Here is an 18,064-nt window from a genome sequence, read left to right on the forward strand (position 1 = left end):
ATTCGTATAAGCGGCTGAGCTCACGTAGCAGGTGATAGGGAACGATTAATTTCCCTTCCAATACCAGAGCGACTTTATAGACCAGTTTCCTTTATTGAACGATATTTTTGAAAATGATTGATGTAGTTTGGTGTAAATATTAAGTGTAGATATTATAAAAGTATACCAAGATTCCGATGTAAAATTATATGAGTATTACTCATAGCAAAAATAAAAGTATAATCGAACGAAATATAAAATAATAGTATTTTTCATAATTTCAAATGACCAAACAAGCCCTAAAAGTTCTATATGGAACACACAAGTTGAGCCTACTTGACTCAATTTTGTTATGAGCTTGATTGAACTCGACTCCACTAGATTTAACTTAGATTCTATTACAAACTCGATTAGACACTTAACTCCATGACACGTTCATTGAACATGAATGGATTTGACTCCACTCAACTCAACATAAAATTTATTACAAACTCGATTAGACTCGACTCGATTAGAAAATCTCTTTCAGAATCGATTTGATTCGACTCGACTCCACTCCACTCCACTCAATTCAACATAAAATCTATTACAAGCTCGATTAGACTCAACTCGACTAGAAAATCTCTTTTAGAATCGATCTGATTCGATTCGACTTGACTCCACTCAATTCAACATAAACTCTATTACAAACTCGATTAGAGTCGACTCTGACTAGAAAATCTCTTTCAGGATCAATCAGATTCGACTCGACGCCTAGACCTAATTACAAATTGGCATACTTCTTGAGATTCACATGAGCATCTTTGACTTTTTCTGGTAAGGGCATGTTTGTTTTGATAGTAACTCTTGATGTAGAAATCAAAATTCTTTCCCCCAAATTTGACCACAAATTCACTTCCCAAACATGAATTGATTTTCCGAAATTTAGAGGTTTAGCCTCAGCATAAATAATTTCACCAAGATTTGCACTTTTGAGGTGGTGAATACTAAGGTGGACCCCAGCCACCCTTTGAAACCCTGACGCCACACAGGCGCCCATGCTAGCCAGAGACTCAGATATCAGAGCTGAAACCCCACCATGCAACACTTTAAAAGGGTTACAACATTTTTCGGTCACTAAAAAGTGGCCGATGATCATCTGGCGGGAGATTTCTGAAATTTCGAAACCAATTTTATGAAGGGGAGCATCTAAAATTTCATTTTTTGGAATTGATTTTGTTGATGGTTCCATTTTTTTTTCCCTTTTTTCCTTCTCTTTAATTTTCTTTGTGTTCTTGGAAATGATGTTAGAGGATTGGAACTTGACTAATGGATATATATATATAAATTTATTTGTTGGTCTTGATTTGTTTGTACTTTTGCAAAAAATAAATAAAAATAGATAGCTTTAAATTACTTGCCATTTTTATAATTAAGAGCATTTTATTACTTCTTTCTATATAACTTTTAGTAATTACTTCGTCTCTTTTTATTTATCTATTTTCCTATTTTGGGTTGTTTTATAATAACATACTTATTTCTATTCATTTTTTTCTTAGCATTAAATATGATTTATTATCTAATGCATTTTCTAAAACATCAAATTTATTATATTTAAAGTGTAATATGATAAAATTATCTCTATCGTTAATTTCTTAATTTTTGTGTTAATAGAAAGTGGACAGAAAAAATATTAAATACCTACAGTAGGTCAAATTAAGATTTTCAAAGATTAGTTTGGTAAGAGATACCTGTAATTAATTTTTTTTTTTTTAATTAATGTGTCAAGTCGACATAAATCAAGTAATATGAAAGTACAGAAAATATATGATGATGATAATCATATGAACCCACCGTTTGTTGTAATGATAGGAATGTCCAAGTCAGTATTTACGTATATATTTTGATTATTATTAATTTATTTTTTAGCTGATGAAATGGGATAAGATGAAACAAGAAAATAAAGTATTTTCTTTTATTAATCAACTTTATCAAATTGCAAAAAAAAAAAAAAAAAAAAGTATCTTTTAAATTATTCAAAGTAATTGAAGAATTAACAGTCAGTCAATGGACAACAAATGAATATTTTTGTCCTAATGCTCGATCGGTAATCGAAAAATGGTTATCGATTCAAGAAGAGATAAAAAGAATGTAAAATAAAAGTGACTATATATTATGGTGATAATTACGTATTTTCTTAAAAAGAATGTAAAAATTAATTAGATAAATAAAAATGAACGATGAATAAATATGATGGTGAATCATATATATAGAGGTGTACAGACCAAACCGTCAAGTCAAACCAAACTGAAGAACCAAACCAAACCGAGAAAAAAAATCGACTTCTGATTTGGTTTGGTTGGTTTGACGTTTGAAAAAAAAAACACAATTCTTGGTTTGGTTTGGTGTTAACAAAAAAAAAATCAAACCAAACCCAAATCAAACCGACGTAATATATATATTTATTTGGCCCTTTAAGTTGTAATATTTATCCATTAATTGCTAATAAAATGATCCAAAATCCAACATAAACTTAAAACCTAAACTTTTCACTTTTTATCTTATTTTTTAATGTCAAGAGAGTTTTTCGGCTCTGCAATTTTTCATAATTGTGGTTTTTCATTACCACATGAATGAAAACATGCTTGATCTAAACTTCAATCACAATATAATCGTAAAAAATAAAGATTATAAAAAAAAATCGAAAAAAATCGAAAAAACCAAAACACCGAAAGAAACTACTAAAACCTAAACCGAAAAAACCAATTTTATGTTGGTTTGATTTGATTTATAATTTTAATAAACCGACATAATTGATTTGATTTTTTTTCAATAGAAAATCAAACTAACCCGACCTATGTACACCCTAATGGTGATATTGATAATGCCATTGTACATGTTTTGCTTGGTGGTTGGTCAATTTTAAGTGGTGTATTTAAAGTTTCTAATTCTAAAAATGGAACAACATTAACTTATATATTTAGTGCATAGAGTCCCATCTTAGCATGTTATTTATTTATTTTCTTGATTTGTTATTTCATATTTAAGTAATAAAAAGTTATTTACATAATCAATATATATATATATATATATATATATATATATGAACTCTAATTCCCTTTTGGTGGTGGTCATTTTTATATGAAAGAATTTAATTTTGTGCTTTAACGATACAATAACAACGTATCCAATGTAATTCCATGACTGAAGTAGAGAGGAGAGGGTGATGTCTATGTGGTTCGATCTTTATTTTGTGCAGATAGAGAGGATGTTTACAATAGACTCAGCTCGAGTGAACTATATAGCACTCCCTCCGTTCATCTTTACTTGTCCACTTTTCTATTTTAAAATATCCAATAATACTTTCCAATTTATAAAATCAATATATAATTTATATATTTCTACTCATTTTACCCTTAGCATTAAATACGTTTCATTATCTAATGTTTTTCCCGAAAAGTTAAATTTATATTCAACGGATAAAGATCCGATTAATTTGGATTAGCTCGAAAATTTTGTAGCAACAACAACATACCTAGCGTATTCCCACTTTGTGGGAATACGCATGGGGTCTCGACTAACGATAAAACGTTCTATCTATCCATCCCACCGCGATCCTCGGTGTTGTTGTCATTCAATATCATGAAACAACTGAAAAGACAATCAACCATATTTGCTTACACATTAAGACACCCATAATATCAAAGCTTTTACCATAAATCATTCTGTCATTTCAACCTAAGGTGCTCAAACTCTTAAAAAATGTCGACGGGTGTGTGTCCAAAAATAGTGTACTTTTGAAGAATCTGGCACAGGTGCGGCAACATGTTCGGAGAGCCCGAGCAAAGTTTCAGCAGGTATACATTTCGAACCGATACTGTGACATGACATAACATAACATTTCGTGTTGATTCTCAGTAGAAAAAGCAAGCAGTAGAAGTTCAAGGACAGTGACAGCAAGTCGAAGTTTTTAGCAAAAATGCCTCGATATCACATAACGTGCCCATCAAAAACGCGATAGGGTGGGATCTTACGCCAGAGTGAAGACTTTCATCATCATCATCATCATAAGCCTAATAAGGTGAACAGACTACATCGACAAATTCTTGAAAGTGGAACCAGTGCATACCTGACCGATGGGTGATCATAAACGGAACGAGGAATGCTGTAGAGATTTCGAGAAAAGGGGGTCTGGTGAAGTATACATTTAATCTCATTCCCCCATTACAAATAACGGTATTCCCCTGAGAAATCAAATTTGAATTCGAGTTAGCAGTCAGATCTCAAATTTGGTAAAACAGTTCATTCTGCTACGAGCGAACATGCAGGATTCATCGATTACCAAATTACTCACCAGCCGCCATGTCTTGAGAAGTAATCATTATCAAGAGATATAGCAAGTGCAACAGCTACAGCTCTTTCTGATAGGCTTAACGGTCGAGCCACATTCAACTCTTCAATCTACATTGAAAAAGAAATCGAGGAATTATTCCACAACAATTTATGAACGCCCACAACTTGTTGCAACACATGCCATTTTGCATCTCTAGCTCATCTCACGATGTTGTCAACACACTTTCGCATGTAACATCAACCAATAAACTATTCAAGATAAGTTCATTAAGCAATTTTGAGTCTTAACATGGCAGTCTCACCGTTTACCAACTTTTTGGTAAATTAGTTTAATGAAGGTTGTTCGATAGTTACATTTAGACACCATAATTTACCACAATATGAAAAAACAATATACTTTCTAGCACCTCGCGCAATCTAACCACATCACCAAAATAAGGGAGTTTCTCTTTCTTCTTGATCTTCTTTTTTTGATCTTTATTTTTCTTTGCTTATCCTTTTTGGTTGGGTTGAGTGAGGGGTCGGGCAAATGCCTCATGAATACTTGGCAAAAACAAGTGAAGGTTTAAGATGTTAGTACAGGTCCTTTCGCCAATGATGAGTAATTGGGAAATGTAACTTTTAAGGTTTTACGAAGTTAGTACAGGTGCTTTCCACGCTTACGAGTAATCAGGACAAATAAGTGACGGTTTGGATTCAGTAGAGGTGCTTTACCCCTGTAACAGGACATATACTAGAATCTGCATTCCCGAACCGAATCACATACTGGCCAGCATCAGTGAAAATCTGTCGAACAAACAACAAACGTTAGTTCTTTGTCGTTAAAAACGCTGGAAACTGAGGTATTATTTCAGCAGAACCAAAAAAGTTCATAAAAATGTGTTCCGGTCCACCACGAGCTTGCATGTCATTTCAAATCTATTGAAGCCCATTTTCTAAAATATTTTTCAGTTATCCACTGAAATATGATAATGCAGCAGAAGAGACTCAATAGTATTTATAATCGTCATACGACAATGCGAGGGAAATGAGACATAAGAAACAGCTAGAAAATGCAGAATTTTGACCGTAAAGTACGTCCAACTTAAGATGACAATATAAGTTTTGCCTAGAAAGTAGAAAAAAATCAACTTCGTGACAAAGAAACAAAATGCTTTTACTGTTACAGTAGAACCATTCTGATTCATAACCTGAGGAAAATAGCAGTAAACTCTACCAAAACAAAGAAAGAAGAATCACCTCAAAACCAAAACCTCTCCAATCACGATCTATCTGAGCCAGCACATTCCCATCGATGTCCTTCAAAGTAAATGTCCAATTCCACAAGCCAAGATTTTCAACAACAGCAAACTGCTTATTCCTACAACATGTGAGAGACATGTTCTAAGTCATAAAATAAGCTAAAGCATCCCAACATTATTTATCTGACACACAAAGGATGGTAGTCACATTCAAGTCAGAAATGATTCCAGCAGCTAAAGCAACCGAAATCATCACACTTCTGCACAGAATATTGAAGGCTTCAGTGTTTACGGCTCATTTTACACCAAGTCTATAAGGTGTATCAACAGATGAAACAAGAGAGACATGCTTGTCTGAAAGTTTTATTAGATCAATCGAGATGATGATATTGACTGAGAACTCTGCTGAAAGGAAAGGTTTCATCAATTCCTCCTCCCATGTTACATGATTAAATCAATCAATAAACTAAGCAAAAATACTGCTAGCTGCTTTATATCAGAAACTATGACAAGACGATAGAGCTAACAAAGGCAAAAAAGCAGGGGAATCTACAGGTGACGCATTATGCCAGCTATATAAATAAACTAAACATCTATTGCCTAGTATGATTTGGAAGTTCAAGAAGAAAATGTTACCCCGTAACAGGTAAAGCCTAAAGCGTGTTCCCATATTGTCGACCATCCCTCCATTTTATAGAAAAATCAGGAGGTATGATAAATTTCAAGAACTTGATATTACCATGCTGCCCATACCCGCTTAACTCAAACTTTTCTTCTTTCACATTATAGATAGTGAGATTAAAATATGTTGCGCTATACGAACCCAATTAACTTCAATTTACATGTTAAAAAACTTAATCCAACTTAAATCCGCTCTAATCCAATGAACCATGCAAGTTATTCAACCAATCCATAATTCCTTGAATAAATCCATGTTACTGTATCCCCAAAACGGGTCTTCAAACCATACAAACTTTTTCTGATAACTGGTAACATTCACACCATATAACCCTTCGAAACAAGAGATTTGAGGGATAAAGAGATAATTGGTGACTGACATAAATACGTGGAAATATTGTAAAAGAAGATTACCCCAAGTACAAATCATAAATTCTCCTCCAGAGATGCCATCTTCTGTGTACAACACCAACCTCCTGGAAACATTTACATTAAGACCTTAAAACTATTGGAACATATAGCCTAAAATTGACAATTCACGGGAATGGCTTGCATAAATGTGTACTTGTCCATTTATCTCTGCATAAATTGAGCTGTTGATCCACCAAAAGGGCCTCCGAACCTTATTTGACCAGCACAGATAGCTAGATTATAAATTCTGGGTATACATATATTCTGAAACTAGAACTAATTGAATACCTCGATGAACAATACAAAACACTGTTCTGAATTTCTTACCCTGAAGAGCTCATTGCCCAAGCCATCAGTTATGGAAGCCACAAATGGGCGCCTTGTACGAAGCGCCTACAACAAAGAAAAACAACATGTTTAGCTGAAGAGCTAATGAAATTATCAAATTTCAGGTGCACTCTAATAAAAGGAAAAAAAAAAAAAGCATCAGCTTCCTGCCAGTTTATGGTATTAGTTAGCAGACAATTAATGCAACAAGATGCAGCTTCACATGTGAAACCTGTCGCAAATGTAAGGTTCTCCGAACCTCTCTTCATTACAAATGCTTTCTCTCATCTTTTTTTTTTTTGGTTGGTGGGGGGGGGGGGGGGGGGAGAACAAATGTAACCAGCACTGAGCCCTGCTTCAGAAGATAATTAGAGTCCAATTTCCCTACCGCATTCGATCATTGCATCTACATCAAGTCCAATGGTAACGTTGCAGCAGAAAGCTAAAAGAGAAATGCAACTAGTGGTAAGTATGTTTATATTTTTGCCTTCATGAATTCTGTCAGAAAATTCAAACAGGAGTGAAGAAATTGAACTGGAAAAATATCACATTGTGGATCTTATTGGATGTTGTAGCTAATGATCATATTCCTTTTCCACGCAATGGAAATTTAAATTTGGTGAAGACACCTTCTCCGTGATAATATATGGGGGTGCATTATACTAGCCAACAACATGAGAAATACCAACAGTGTAAAGGAATCCTCGTATCATATCTATTCTAATACGTCAGCACCATTCGATATCAATTTCTCATATTAGAAACTCCTATTATTCTACTCTTCCGATGCAAAATTTCTGTCACTTCCCATTTGCAGCCTTCAGCTGTTCAGCATATTCTCTAAAACATTTAAGACAATGACATTGGTCGTCCGTCCAACAAAAGAGGGCGGATATGCATCTGTGGACCAGTCAACCACTCTACCAAAGTGAAAGAAGACCAACTACATAAATGAGGACATGTTTTTGTTGATCTCCATATAACTTATAAATACGCCGCCGCTTTTCAGTATAGAGCTTTCATCTTCAACAAGCTGCAACTAGCATTCTCATATACCCAGACATGATTTCTAGTACTCCAGTGTTGCAGCCCTCACTCTCCAGTTCACTGACGCCAACCGTAAGTTTCTACTACTAGATTACTCACATGTTATGCTTCTCAAAACAACCAACACTTAATACATGCTACTCTCCTCTTAACAAGGGGTATCTGGAATAGGTTCATATAGCTACAGATGCATCATGCAAATTCAATCAGCCATACAGAAATTACAGCTAAAGCACTGAACTGTACCAATCAAGTTAAAACAATCACTTGGCCTCTAGAATCTTTGACCATTCAGAGGAAATAATATTGTCACACCAACTCGTTTGTCCTCCAGATTCATGCAGTTACTAGTCACCCTCCAGTTTTACTTCCTATAAACTAACTTAGCCAATCTGATCCAGCTTAGACTTCCGAATCTCACTTAGCCAACATCGAGACATGGTATGTGACATTCACAAAGTGCATAGTTGATTAAGGATGCATTGCATGCATATTTATCACCTAGAAATCACAATAAAGATATTGATTGACCAAGCCAGTGATGTAAAGCCATGTGAAAACCACGTGCATGATATATGCTCAAAAAGATATGTAATTAGCCTCTCCTCTGCATTACTCTACAGTACTTCCTGATCATTGGGCTACGGACATGCTTTCACAGCCTCATCGAGAACCCAAACGAGCACAGAAACAAAAGTAATATTTTGAGAAAAAGGTTAAATACAACAAAAAAATCAAAAGTAGATAGTAAAAAGAAGAACCAGAAGTACCTGTCTTGCAAGGAGATTACTTTTTTCACGAATAAAACCTACAGGCTAGAAAGACAACATACAAGTAAGAACTAATTTATCAATGAAGGGAATTTTGTTAGATCAAATTGTCTATGTAAGCAGCGAACTGCAGTGTGAGAACTAGAAGGCTTTATAGGTTACCGCTTGTGGGAAGCAGACATCCATAATTGCATATCTGTTTTCCTGTATACAAAAAATCAATCACGAAGCTCTGAAATCAAAGTATATTTACACTGAAGCAAAGTATATTAAGAAAACACTTTTAGAGACATCCAACTCAAAAATAAACGCTTGAAGAGTCCCCCCAATTTATGTGGCGTTGTTCGACTATGCACGGAGTTTTAGAAACAAAAAGAATGACTTTTGAAACTTAAGGTTCAAACAAGCCTTAGACATTTGTGTGGCTATAAATCATCTATTAAGAGTAAAACAGGGATTTTAAACTTAAATTGCTTCTAAATATGGAAAGATGACATTCTTTTTCGGGATAGGCTATAAACTTAGGGGCAGCCCGGTGCACTAAAGCTACCGCTATGCGCGTTGTCTGGAGAAGGGCCCCACCACAAGGGTGTATCGTACGCAGTCTTACCTTGCATTTCTGTCAGAGACTGTTTCCAAGGCTTGAATCCGTGACCTCCTGGTCACATGGAGGCAACTTTACCAGTTACTCCAAGGCTCCCCTTCGGGATAGGCTATAAACTGTGCCACACAAATTGGGTTAGAGGGAGTCTAAAATAAAATTTGAGGGTTTACAACTGAAGTAAATATTTTGTTCTCTTCTCCCTTCAAGCTTTTTGGGTACTCAATAGTGTAGATTGTCGAGGAGTTCAGAGGAACTCAACAAAAATAATGGGCATGGAGCGAAGAGAGTAGATTTATTAGTAAGAGAAATGGGCTTGAAGAAAAATACTGCTCTGATGGTTGAGTTGAAAGACAAACCAAGAGTGAGCGAATACACAAGATAACATATACAGTTGAGCTAAAAATATAGAAAATATGGAGAAGATGGTTGCATCAGACTTCTGAATAAAGGAGTTCCCTAAACTTAAGCTCCAATTCGATATGAAAGAATGTAAGCAGTAGGGGTGGGCGTTCAGTTCAGTTCGGTTCTTCGGTTATTCATAAGTGTGTACCAAATACCGAACCATTTTTTTTCCAAATTCGATTCGGTTAGACTTTTTCTGATCCGGTTCTTCGGTTTTTTCTAATTGATCACTGCATATGCCCGGGGTAATCATGGAAGGGTGACTTTGGCTCAGCAAAGCCTCTGCTGCTATTTAACAGACAGGGATGCCAGTATTTGAGATGAACGTGAGCAATAACCAAAATGACTTTAAAAGATTAGTAATTTAAAACCCCTTGACCAAGCGAATAGATACATAATAATAATTGCTATAGTAATTATAATGTTAATAAGAATAAATTATTTAAGACCTCAAACTTACTTGCTCAAAACCAAGCATGAGATTAGCCCACTCTATATCTCTTGTTATCAGCAAGTTAGATCTTGCAAGAAGAGGTGCAACCTTGACCTGAAAGAAGAAACATGTAGGAAATTCGGTGCTTTTTATAAATTCCAACTATAAACAGATATGAGGGCAGCAATCGTAAATTTTCAGATTGACAACATAGAACATAATGTCTGTTTTTAAACAGGAAAGGTAACGAAATACAATGAAAATTTTCAGCCTAAAATAAGGAGTTCATAAACTACAAAAGAGACGTTTCAGTCATGTCTGTAAAGGAAAATATAGAGTGACTGTGTATCGCATCCCAGACCAAGCAACTTAAAATAAGCCTGTGTAGTTGATCGAAGTGTGAGTTCGGCTCAGAACAAAGCCTCTAGTGCTCACTTACAATCCAGTATTTGAGATGAAGAACTTGAGCACTAACCAAACTGGCCTTAAAAGATAGTAATTTAGAACACTTGACCAAAAGAATATACATAGTTCATTAAGCATGAAAAAAACGTCTTAAAGATAAAATCAACGAGTTGCAAATATGAGGATTTAGAGATTCTGTCTCTCTGAAGGCAGTAAGGTGACTAGAGCACTGAGTAGAGCCAAAGATCTCCCGTAAAGTAAATGCAAAACCATTGCAGTACACACACTTTTTATAATGCATGAGCAATATTAGACACATTATTCATCTGAGCCGTCAATTAGGAAATAAACAACCTAGTCAGATCCTAGAGCACACACTTAACTGCATACATATTCAAATTAAACGAAGCAACAAAGACACAAGCGATTGGCCATTTTGCAGCAAGGATACCAATCAAAGTAATTACTTGGAAATTCAGTTTCATGTTTGGGGGCATATATGTTGAACATAAAAATCTAAAATTTCTTTTAGTGTGAACGGTAGAAGGGTTTGACAACTCTACCTCCTCAAGTGATGATGGCTCCAAAATACCTGTCACAGATTGGCTTGTAGGTGGTTGCTTGAGAATTGGCTTGACTTTGCTGTGAGATGTCTCTTCTGGAATGGAGGCACCTGAGAACCATTTTCCAGACGGAGCTTGGAAAGATGTGTCGAAACCTGTTCCTCTCTGGTCTAGAATATTTCTCAATTTTCTTTTTTGTTTTCTTTCAGATCTTTGTTTCCTTTTGTCAGCAAGCCAAAGCTGCACAAAAAACTCTCTGCTCAAATCAGGACCATCTCCCGACTTCTTCCCGTATTGGCGAGATACAACAACTGCACCTGGTCCTGCCCCTCGGGCAATGCCAGAAACAAATCCAGGTAGCCTAACCCTCCCTGGCATATTTCCTTCAAAGGTCAATTCCTTAAAAAGATTTCCACTTTGATTAAACAAAGACGATAGGTATCTTCTTTGTGATTGTGAGTGGACAAAAGAACTGTTTTCAAAAACAAAAATCCCATTCCAATGCTCATTTGTCACGGAACTTTCTGATGATCTGCACTTGTATTGCTTGGCTAAACAACGAAAACCCTTTCTCCAGCTCATCTGGAGATAAGGTAATCTTAATCAAATACATTATCAATATATATTGAATAAGCATTCTTAAGTAGTAACAACAACAACAACATACCCAGTGTATCCCCACCTAGTGTGGTCTGGGGAGGGTAAAATGTACACAGTCCATACCACTACCTCAGATGAACTAGAAAGGTTGTTTCCGATAGACCCCCGGCTCACGGCTCAGGACAAAAAGACAGTAAACAAAGTCGTAACAAAACATGAAACAAGATAAAATAACAGAAATAAGACACCCACAAAGTAGTACCATACGCTATCTAACCGCAAGCACCCACCTCATCCAACCCTCACTCAACCCTCCTAACTGGAGACTCCAACCTATGTGCAAAGCCCTAGGACTACTAGCAAAGCTACACCAAAGCACACCTTTCTATTGGTTACGACTCACCCATACGCACTAGCCCTATAACCTAATTCGCGTCCTCCATATCTTCCTATCTAGGGTCATGTCAGCTTACTGTAACTGCTCCATGTCATGTCTAATCACCTCCCTCCAATATTTATTCGGCCTACCTCTACTTCGCCTAAAACCATCCAAAGCTAACCTCTCACACCTCCGAACTGGCACATCCGTGCCCCTCCTCATCTCAGCCTCACTTCCCACATCTTCTCCTCCACCAAAGTCACTCCCACCTTATCCCAAATAATCTCATTCCTAACCCTATCTCCCCCGGCAAGTCCACACATCCGACGCAACATCCTCATTTCTGCCACCTTCAACTTATGGACCGGCAAACACTCCGCTTCATACAACATGGACGGACGGATTTCCACTCTATAGAATTTGCCTTTAAGCTTGCGAGGAACTTTCTTGTCACACAAAACTCCCTCTATTTCATCCACCCTGCCCCAATATGGTGAGTAACATCCTCGTCAACCTCTCTATTCCCCTGAATTTCTTAAGTAGTAAAAAAATAGCAAAAAAACAATTTTGGACCTCCCTAAACTATTTATTAGCGCATTTTACTGATATTTATTTGCACTAAACTCTTTTATTTATTTATTTATTTATTAATAAATTTACCTCGTTATTAGCTTATAACCGTCACTAAAATACACTAATAAATGGTCTATTGAGTCACAGGACCCCGCAAAATTCAGGCTCGTTACAACAAATTTCATCAAAGTTTGGATATATTTTGAACCTTTTTCCCTAAGTAGTAACAAGATAGCAAAAATCAATTATTCATCACTCGTAATCACCATTATTTTTTAATTATAGCATTAGTGTAAATGATAATTTTATGTATCAAGAAAATAAAGGAGCTAATTAAGCTCACAAAATGCATACATTTGAACAAAGATGCTATTAAAAAAATGCCTAAATTCGTAAAAAAAATTGATTTGAGAATTTTTTCTCACCTTCGCATAACGAGTCTGAATATCAAAAGTGTTGGTCGTCGAATTTGCTGGAAAAAGGTGAAATTGCTTCTTGGAAGTTACTAGAAAGAAATGGAGGATGAACGGATCGGATAGGGTCGGGTCGGGTCGGGTTGGTGCCCGGTACTGTTTTAGCGAGAATTTTTCCGTATACACTCTTGTTCCCGAGCAAATAAGTTTATATTTTTTCAGAGAGAAAAGAAAATAAATTTTGATAGTTTGGAATTTATTTATAAAAAAATTGATATTTGGCATAATTATTGAAAATTCTGATTTTTAATAGTTTGGAGCTTAATTATAAAAAAAATTAATATTTGACATAATTATTGAAAATTTTGATTTTTGATCTATCGAGATATAGAAAATTTTGTTTTTTGATCTGTGGAAATATAGAAAATTTTGTTTTTTGATCTGTGGAGATATAGAAAATTTTGATATTTTGCATTATTACTGAAAATTTTGATTTTGGTTTGTCGAGATACATAATTAGCTCGTGATACATCCAACAAAGAAATATTTTCTCCTTTGTAAAGATACATAATTAGCTCTTGATAAATTATCTTAGATGTTGGGTCTATCGAAATACATAATATATCCAAACAACATACAGTTTCTTCCTTTATAAAGATATAAAATTAGCTTTCGATATATTTTTCTGATTTTGGATCTGTCGAAAAATATAATCAGCTCATGATACATGCAATGAAGATATATTTTTTTCTTTGTAAAGATACATAATTAACTTTCGATAATTTTTTTCGTTTTGAGTTTGTCGAGTTACATAATACATTCAATAAAGATACAATTTTTCCTTTATAAAGATATATAATTAGTTGTCAATATATTTTTTTTATTTTGAATTTGTCGAAATACATAATTAGCTCGTGATACATACAATGAAGATACATTTTTTTTCTTTGTAAAGATAGATAATTAACTTTCAATATTTTTTTTTATCTGAGTTTGTCGAGATACATAATACATCCAATAAAAATATAATTTTCCTTTATAGAGATATATAATTAGCTTTCAATATATTTTTTTCTAATTTTGGATCTGTCGAAATACATAATTAGCTCGTGATACATACAATGAAGATATATTTTTTTCTCCATTAAACATGCATTGGGAGTGATGTATCATTATTAAGGTTTTGAAATGTAAAAAGGGTAAAAATGAAAAAATATGATAAATTTATGTCTTTGCTTTTTTTTTTTTCTTAACATATGTGCCAAAATCCAACAATTAACTTATTATGGAACGGAGGGAGTAGTTTTGAATTGCAAGCTGAATACTAATCAAGATTAGCTTTTGAGTATTATTTTTGACAGCTTTAGCAACGACTTGTGCAATTAATTGTTGATTATAAAGAAACGGCATATAATACATAAACATACTCTCTAACTTGAGAAAATTGAAGGAAAGATGTCTTTTAAGTCTTGAATGAAGGATTAGTGGCATTGACCAACAGATAGGGTCAAACATCATTAGGAAACTTGATTAAGTTAATTGTGGACTTGATTAATATTTTCAAAACTTTCTAATCTTTTCAAAAATACAAATCAACCCAACCCACACCCCTCTTCAATCCAAATCAACCACTCTCTCCTCTTTCTCTAGCTTCTCTCAACTCTTTCCCAACCAACAGTTCTGCAAAATTTCTCCCTTCAACCCCCGACGACTTCTACCTCCGGCGATAAATAGTGGGGCTTCGAGTTCCTCTCTTTTCTCCCTTCAACCCCCGACGACTTCTACCTCTGACGACAAATAGTTGGGCTTCGAGTTTCCCTCTTCAATTCAATCAACCTGTCTCTCATCCCTCTCTCGACAACTTCTCTCAACTCTCTCCCAACCAACTGCTCTGAAAATTTCTCATTTCAATCCTCGACGACTTCAACATCCGACTACAAATAGTTGGGCTTCGAGTTTCTTTTTGACTTCAACCTTCAATCGATGTGACAGACTTGCTCTCCGGGCCACAACAGCTTCGAATTCTTCATCGTTCTTTTCTTCTTTCATATGTAAAAAATTATGGGCTTTTTAGTTTTGAAGAAAACGAGGAACTTGAGTCAACTTCTCTTATAGTATTTGTTAACAATTTCAATATTTGTTGCACTAATTTAAAATGCAGTCTGAAATGGCCTTTTTATTGTTTGTGTTTATAAAAACAAAACGACAATTTGGTTTGATTTGTTCTGTTCTTGTTCTTGGTAAAAATGGTAAAATTGTTGTTTTTTGTTAAACAAAATTGTGCTACTATTTTTTGTTTCCTCCAACAAATTACCCATCTGGTGCAACATATTAACTATCTGATGTAACAGATTTATTATATGATGCACCAAATTAACCATCTGATGCACCAGAAGAACCAGCAGATTACAATTCTAATGCAACAGATTAATAATATGATGCAACATATTAACTATCTGATGCAACAACTTTAACTTATATTGCAACAGATTAAGCATCAGATAAAAAATCTGATTCAACTAATTAACCATCTGGTACAATGGAAGAACCATCAGATTAATGATCTGATGCAACAGATGAACCTCCTGTTTGATAAAATCCCATCATCTCTTCCTACAGGAAATGTCTAAGACTTGATTTTTCCAACTGATCATTCATCTGCCGCGATAGATGACCCTATGTTGGAAGAAATCTAAACAATATTGACCGTTGATAACTATTCCAACAGATCACTCATGTGTTGCAACAGATATGTGACCTGTTGCATAGACCATTCATCTTTCTCAAAAGATGAGTGATATATTTTGTATTGTCTCAACGGATTACTCAGTCATTGCTGCAGGTTAGTTAACTGCCCTGACAGATCACTCATATGTTGCAACAGATGTGTGATCTGTTGCACAAACCATTCATCTTTCTCAACAGATGAGTGATATATTTTGTATTATCACAATAGATTATTTAACCGTTCCAACAGATCACACATATGTTGCAACAGATGATGTCACAACAGTTGTGTGATCTGTTGAACAGACTATTCATCTGTCTTAAAAGTCCTTCCACCAAAGAGCTGGTCAAAGCCTTTAATATTGATCATTATCCTGTGAGAATGCAGTGCGATGGTGCCATAGATTTAATGAGTGATTTCGTGGTTAAGTCAGCCATGAAAAAATCTTTCGACGCCTTCAGAAAAATACTTCGAGAACAAAAATTGAATGCTTATTTCAGGGACAGTTGCTTTGGGAAATATCTTGATTTGCCGGAGGACAACAATGTTCGTTTCCAAATAAAAATGGTATATGAACTACTTAAGCGTAGGTTTATGTATGAAAATAAAGATAAGATGGATGAGGTGTGGATAAATTACTGTCGCATGCCTGTTTGTTTTGGTTGGAAGGAGTTTGCCATAGTTACTGGACCAAAATGTTATCCTCCTTCTCAAGTTATACCTAATCTAACTCAAAAAAAGCACCCCGCACACCTAAAAAAAGAAAAGACAAGTCGTGTGATCGTGATGACCTGGTGTCTATTGTTGGTCCAAGCTTCAAAAATAAAAATTTGATAGAAGCGTTGAAAGGTAAAGGACTTTCAAAGAATCACAAGTAGTCATTGTGCTTGGTTTGGTTTGTTCATAATATTCTTTGGATGAGAGATGTTAACAACAACATAAGCCTCGGTTTAATAAAGCTCTTCGAGGATCTTGATGCGTTTAACAACTATTCTTGGGGGTATGAAAGCTTCAAAATGACTGTCAAATATTTGTTGACTCCGTTAGCGCCAAAGACAGTCAACTTATATGGCTTCCCATGGGCTTTCATGGTAAATGTTTCTTTCTTCTATTATGACATCATTCACTTTTTTGCACAATAATGGTTTTGATTTATTGGCGTTATTTTATAGGCTTGGGCGTTTGAAGCCATTCCTTATTTGAGACAACAAGTGAACTACCAGGAAGGAGTTTCCTATCCAAGAATCTTGAGATGGTTGTCGGCTAAAACTGATAAAAGTGCAAAAAATTTTCATCTCTTCAACCCCTGAAGGATGCAGTAAGTATAATTATAATTATTTTTTTATTTTAATTAATAATTTTTTAATTATCTAATCATCATTCTAATATATGTAATGATTTATGTTAGATTTTGCATCCTTTGCTAGTTTCGACCAATCGAGAGTTGAAGATGCTATTTTTTGTTACTTTACGGTCTGTACAAATTTTATCAGACCCTAAGGTCATCGACAAAATAAAAATAGAATTTTTTTGAGCAACAATCATTACAAGAAGAATAATTTTGGAGGGTGGGCTTGTTGTTGTTGCTGATGGTCTTAGTGGTGATGGAGCTGTTGGTGGTGGTGGTGGTGCTGCTGTTGGTGCTAATGATGCTCCTCTTACAGTATTTAAAGCAAACCATTATGAGTATGATCATACTAGTTATACAGATTTTGTCGAAACAATGATGTAGTAATTAATGTTATAATGCATTAACTACTTCTGTAAAGGAATTGATATCTAACAGAGGTCTCATTCCGTCAAAGAGGATTTTATTTCCATTCGCTCCATTAGAGATTAGGGCTAAGAGGAGAAGGAGAGTGATTTCCAGGGCATTATCAAGCATCCAAAAAAGTGAAATTGCAACTCCTCTGTCTGTGTGTTGCACTGAGCAACGTACAATGTTCAAAGAAGAGCAACACGAGCTGAAGAAGGTGAATATATTATGTCTTCCAACTGACAAAATAAACAAACACATATCTGTTTAAACAGATGACACATCTGCCGAAAATTATCAAATAGATATACATATCTGTTGCAACAGTTAACTAACCTGTTGCACCAGATACTTTATCTAGTGCAACATATGTCTCGTCTGTTTTAGCAAATCAAACAGCTCTTCATATCGCTTTTATTTGTA

At 35.0% G+C, this 18,064-nt stretch overlaps 2 protein-coding genes across 2 annotated transcripts; both read right to left on the reverse strand.

Moving 5' to 3' along the window:
- Positions 1-234: 234 nt before the first annotated feature.
- On the reverse strand, positions 235-1,281 carry LOC107868340 (1,4-dihydroxy-2-naphthoyl-CoA thioesterase 2). Its single transcript, XM_016715009.2, has one exon. It carries the CDS (start codon positions 1,208-1,210, stop codon positions 743-745), a length of 468 nt encoding a protein of 155 aa, XP_016570495.1. The 5' UTR covers positions 1,211-1,281; the 3' UTR covers positions 235-742.
- A 2,367-nt stretch (positions 1,282-3,648) lies between these two features.
- On the reverse strand, positions 3,649-13,395 carry LOC107868339 (altered inheritance rate of mitochondria protein 25). The gene is made up of 12 exons (XM_016715008.2): positions 13,170-13,395; positions 11,193-11,774; positions 10,252-10,338; positions 8,948-8,989; positions 8,786-8,830; positions 6,969-7,034; positions 6,796-6,852; positions 6,645-6,706; positions 5,551-5,671; positions 5,026-5,097; positions 4,313-4,419; positions 3,649-4,202 (listed from the first exon to the last, which is right to left on the reverse strand). Exons 2-12 carry the CDS (start codon positions 11,772-11,774, stop codon positions 4,172-4,174), a joined length of 1,272 nt encoding a protein of 423 aa, XP_016570494.1. The 5' UTR covers positions 13,170-13,395; the 3' UTR covers positions 3,649-4,171.
- Between the last annotated feature and the right edge of the window lie 4,669 nt (positions 13,396-18,064).

The sequence above is a fragment of the Capsicum annuum genome, chromosome 4 (assembly GCF_002878395.1).
Source record: "Capsicum annuum cultivar UCD-10X-F1 chromosome 4, UCD10Xv1.1, whole genome shotgun sequence".
NCBI lineage: Eukaryota > Viridiplantae > Streptophyta > Magnoliopsida > Solanales > Solanaceae > Capsicum > Capsicum annuum.

Coding starts and splice junctions, on each gene's coding strand:
- LOC107868339 (XM_016715008.2), bottom strand. CDS start 11,774: ATGAGCTGGAGAAAGGGTTTTCGTTGTTTAGCCAAGCAATACAAGTGC. Junction 5,098..5,550: donor GGAGAGGTTTTGGTTTTGAG/GTGATTCTTCTT, acceptor TTTGTTCGACAG/ATTTTCACTGATGCTGGCCA. Junction 4,203..4,312: donor TTCTCAAGACATGGCGGCTG/GTGAGTAATTTG, acceptor TTGATTTCTCAG/GGGAATACCGTTATTTGTAA.
- LOC107868340 (XM_016715009.2), bottom strand. CDS start 1,210: ATGGAACCATCAACAAAATCAATTCCAAAAAATGAAATTTTAGATGCT.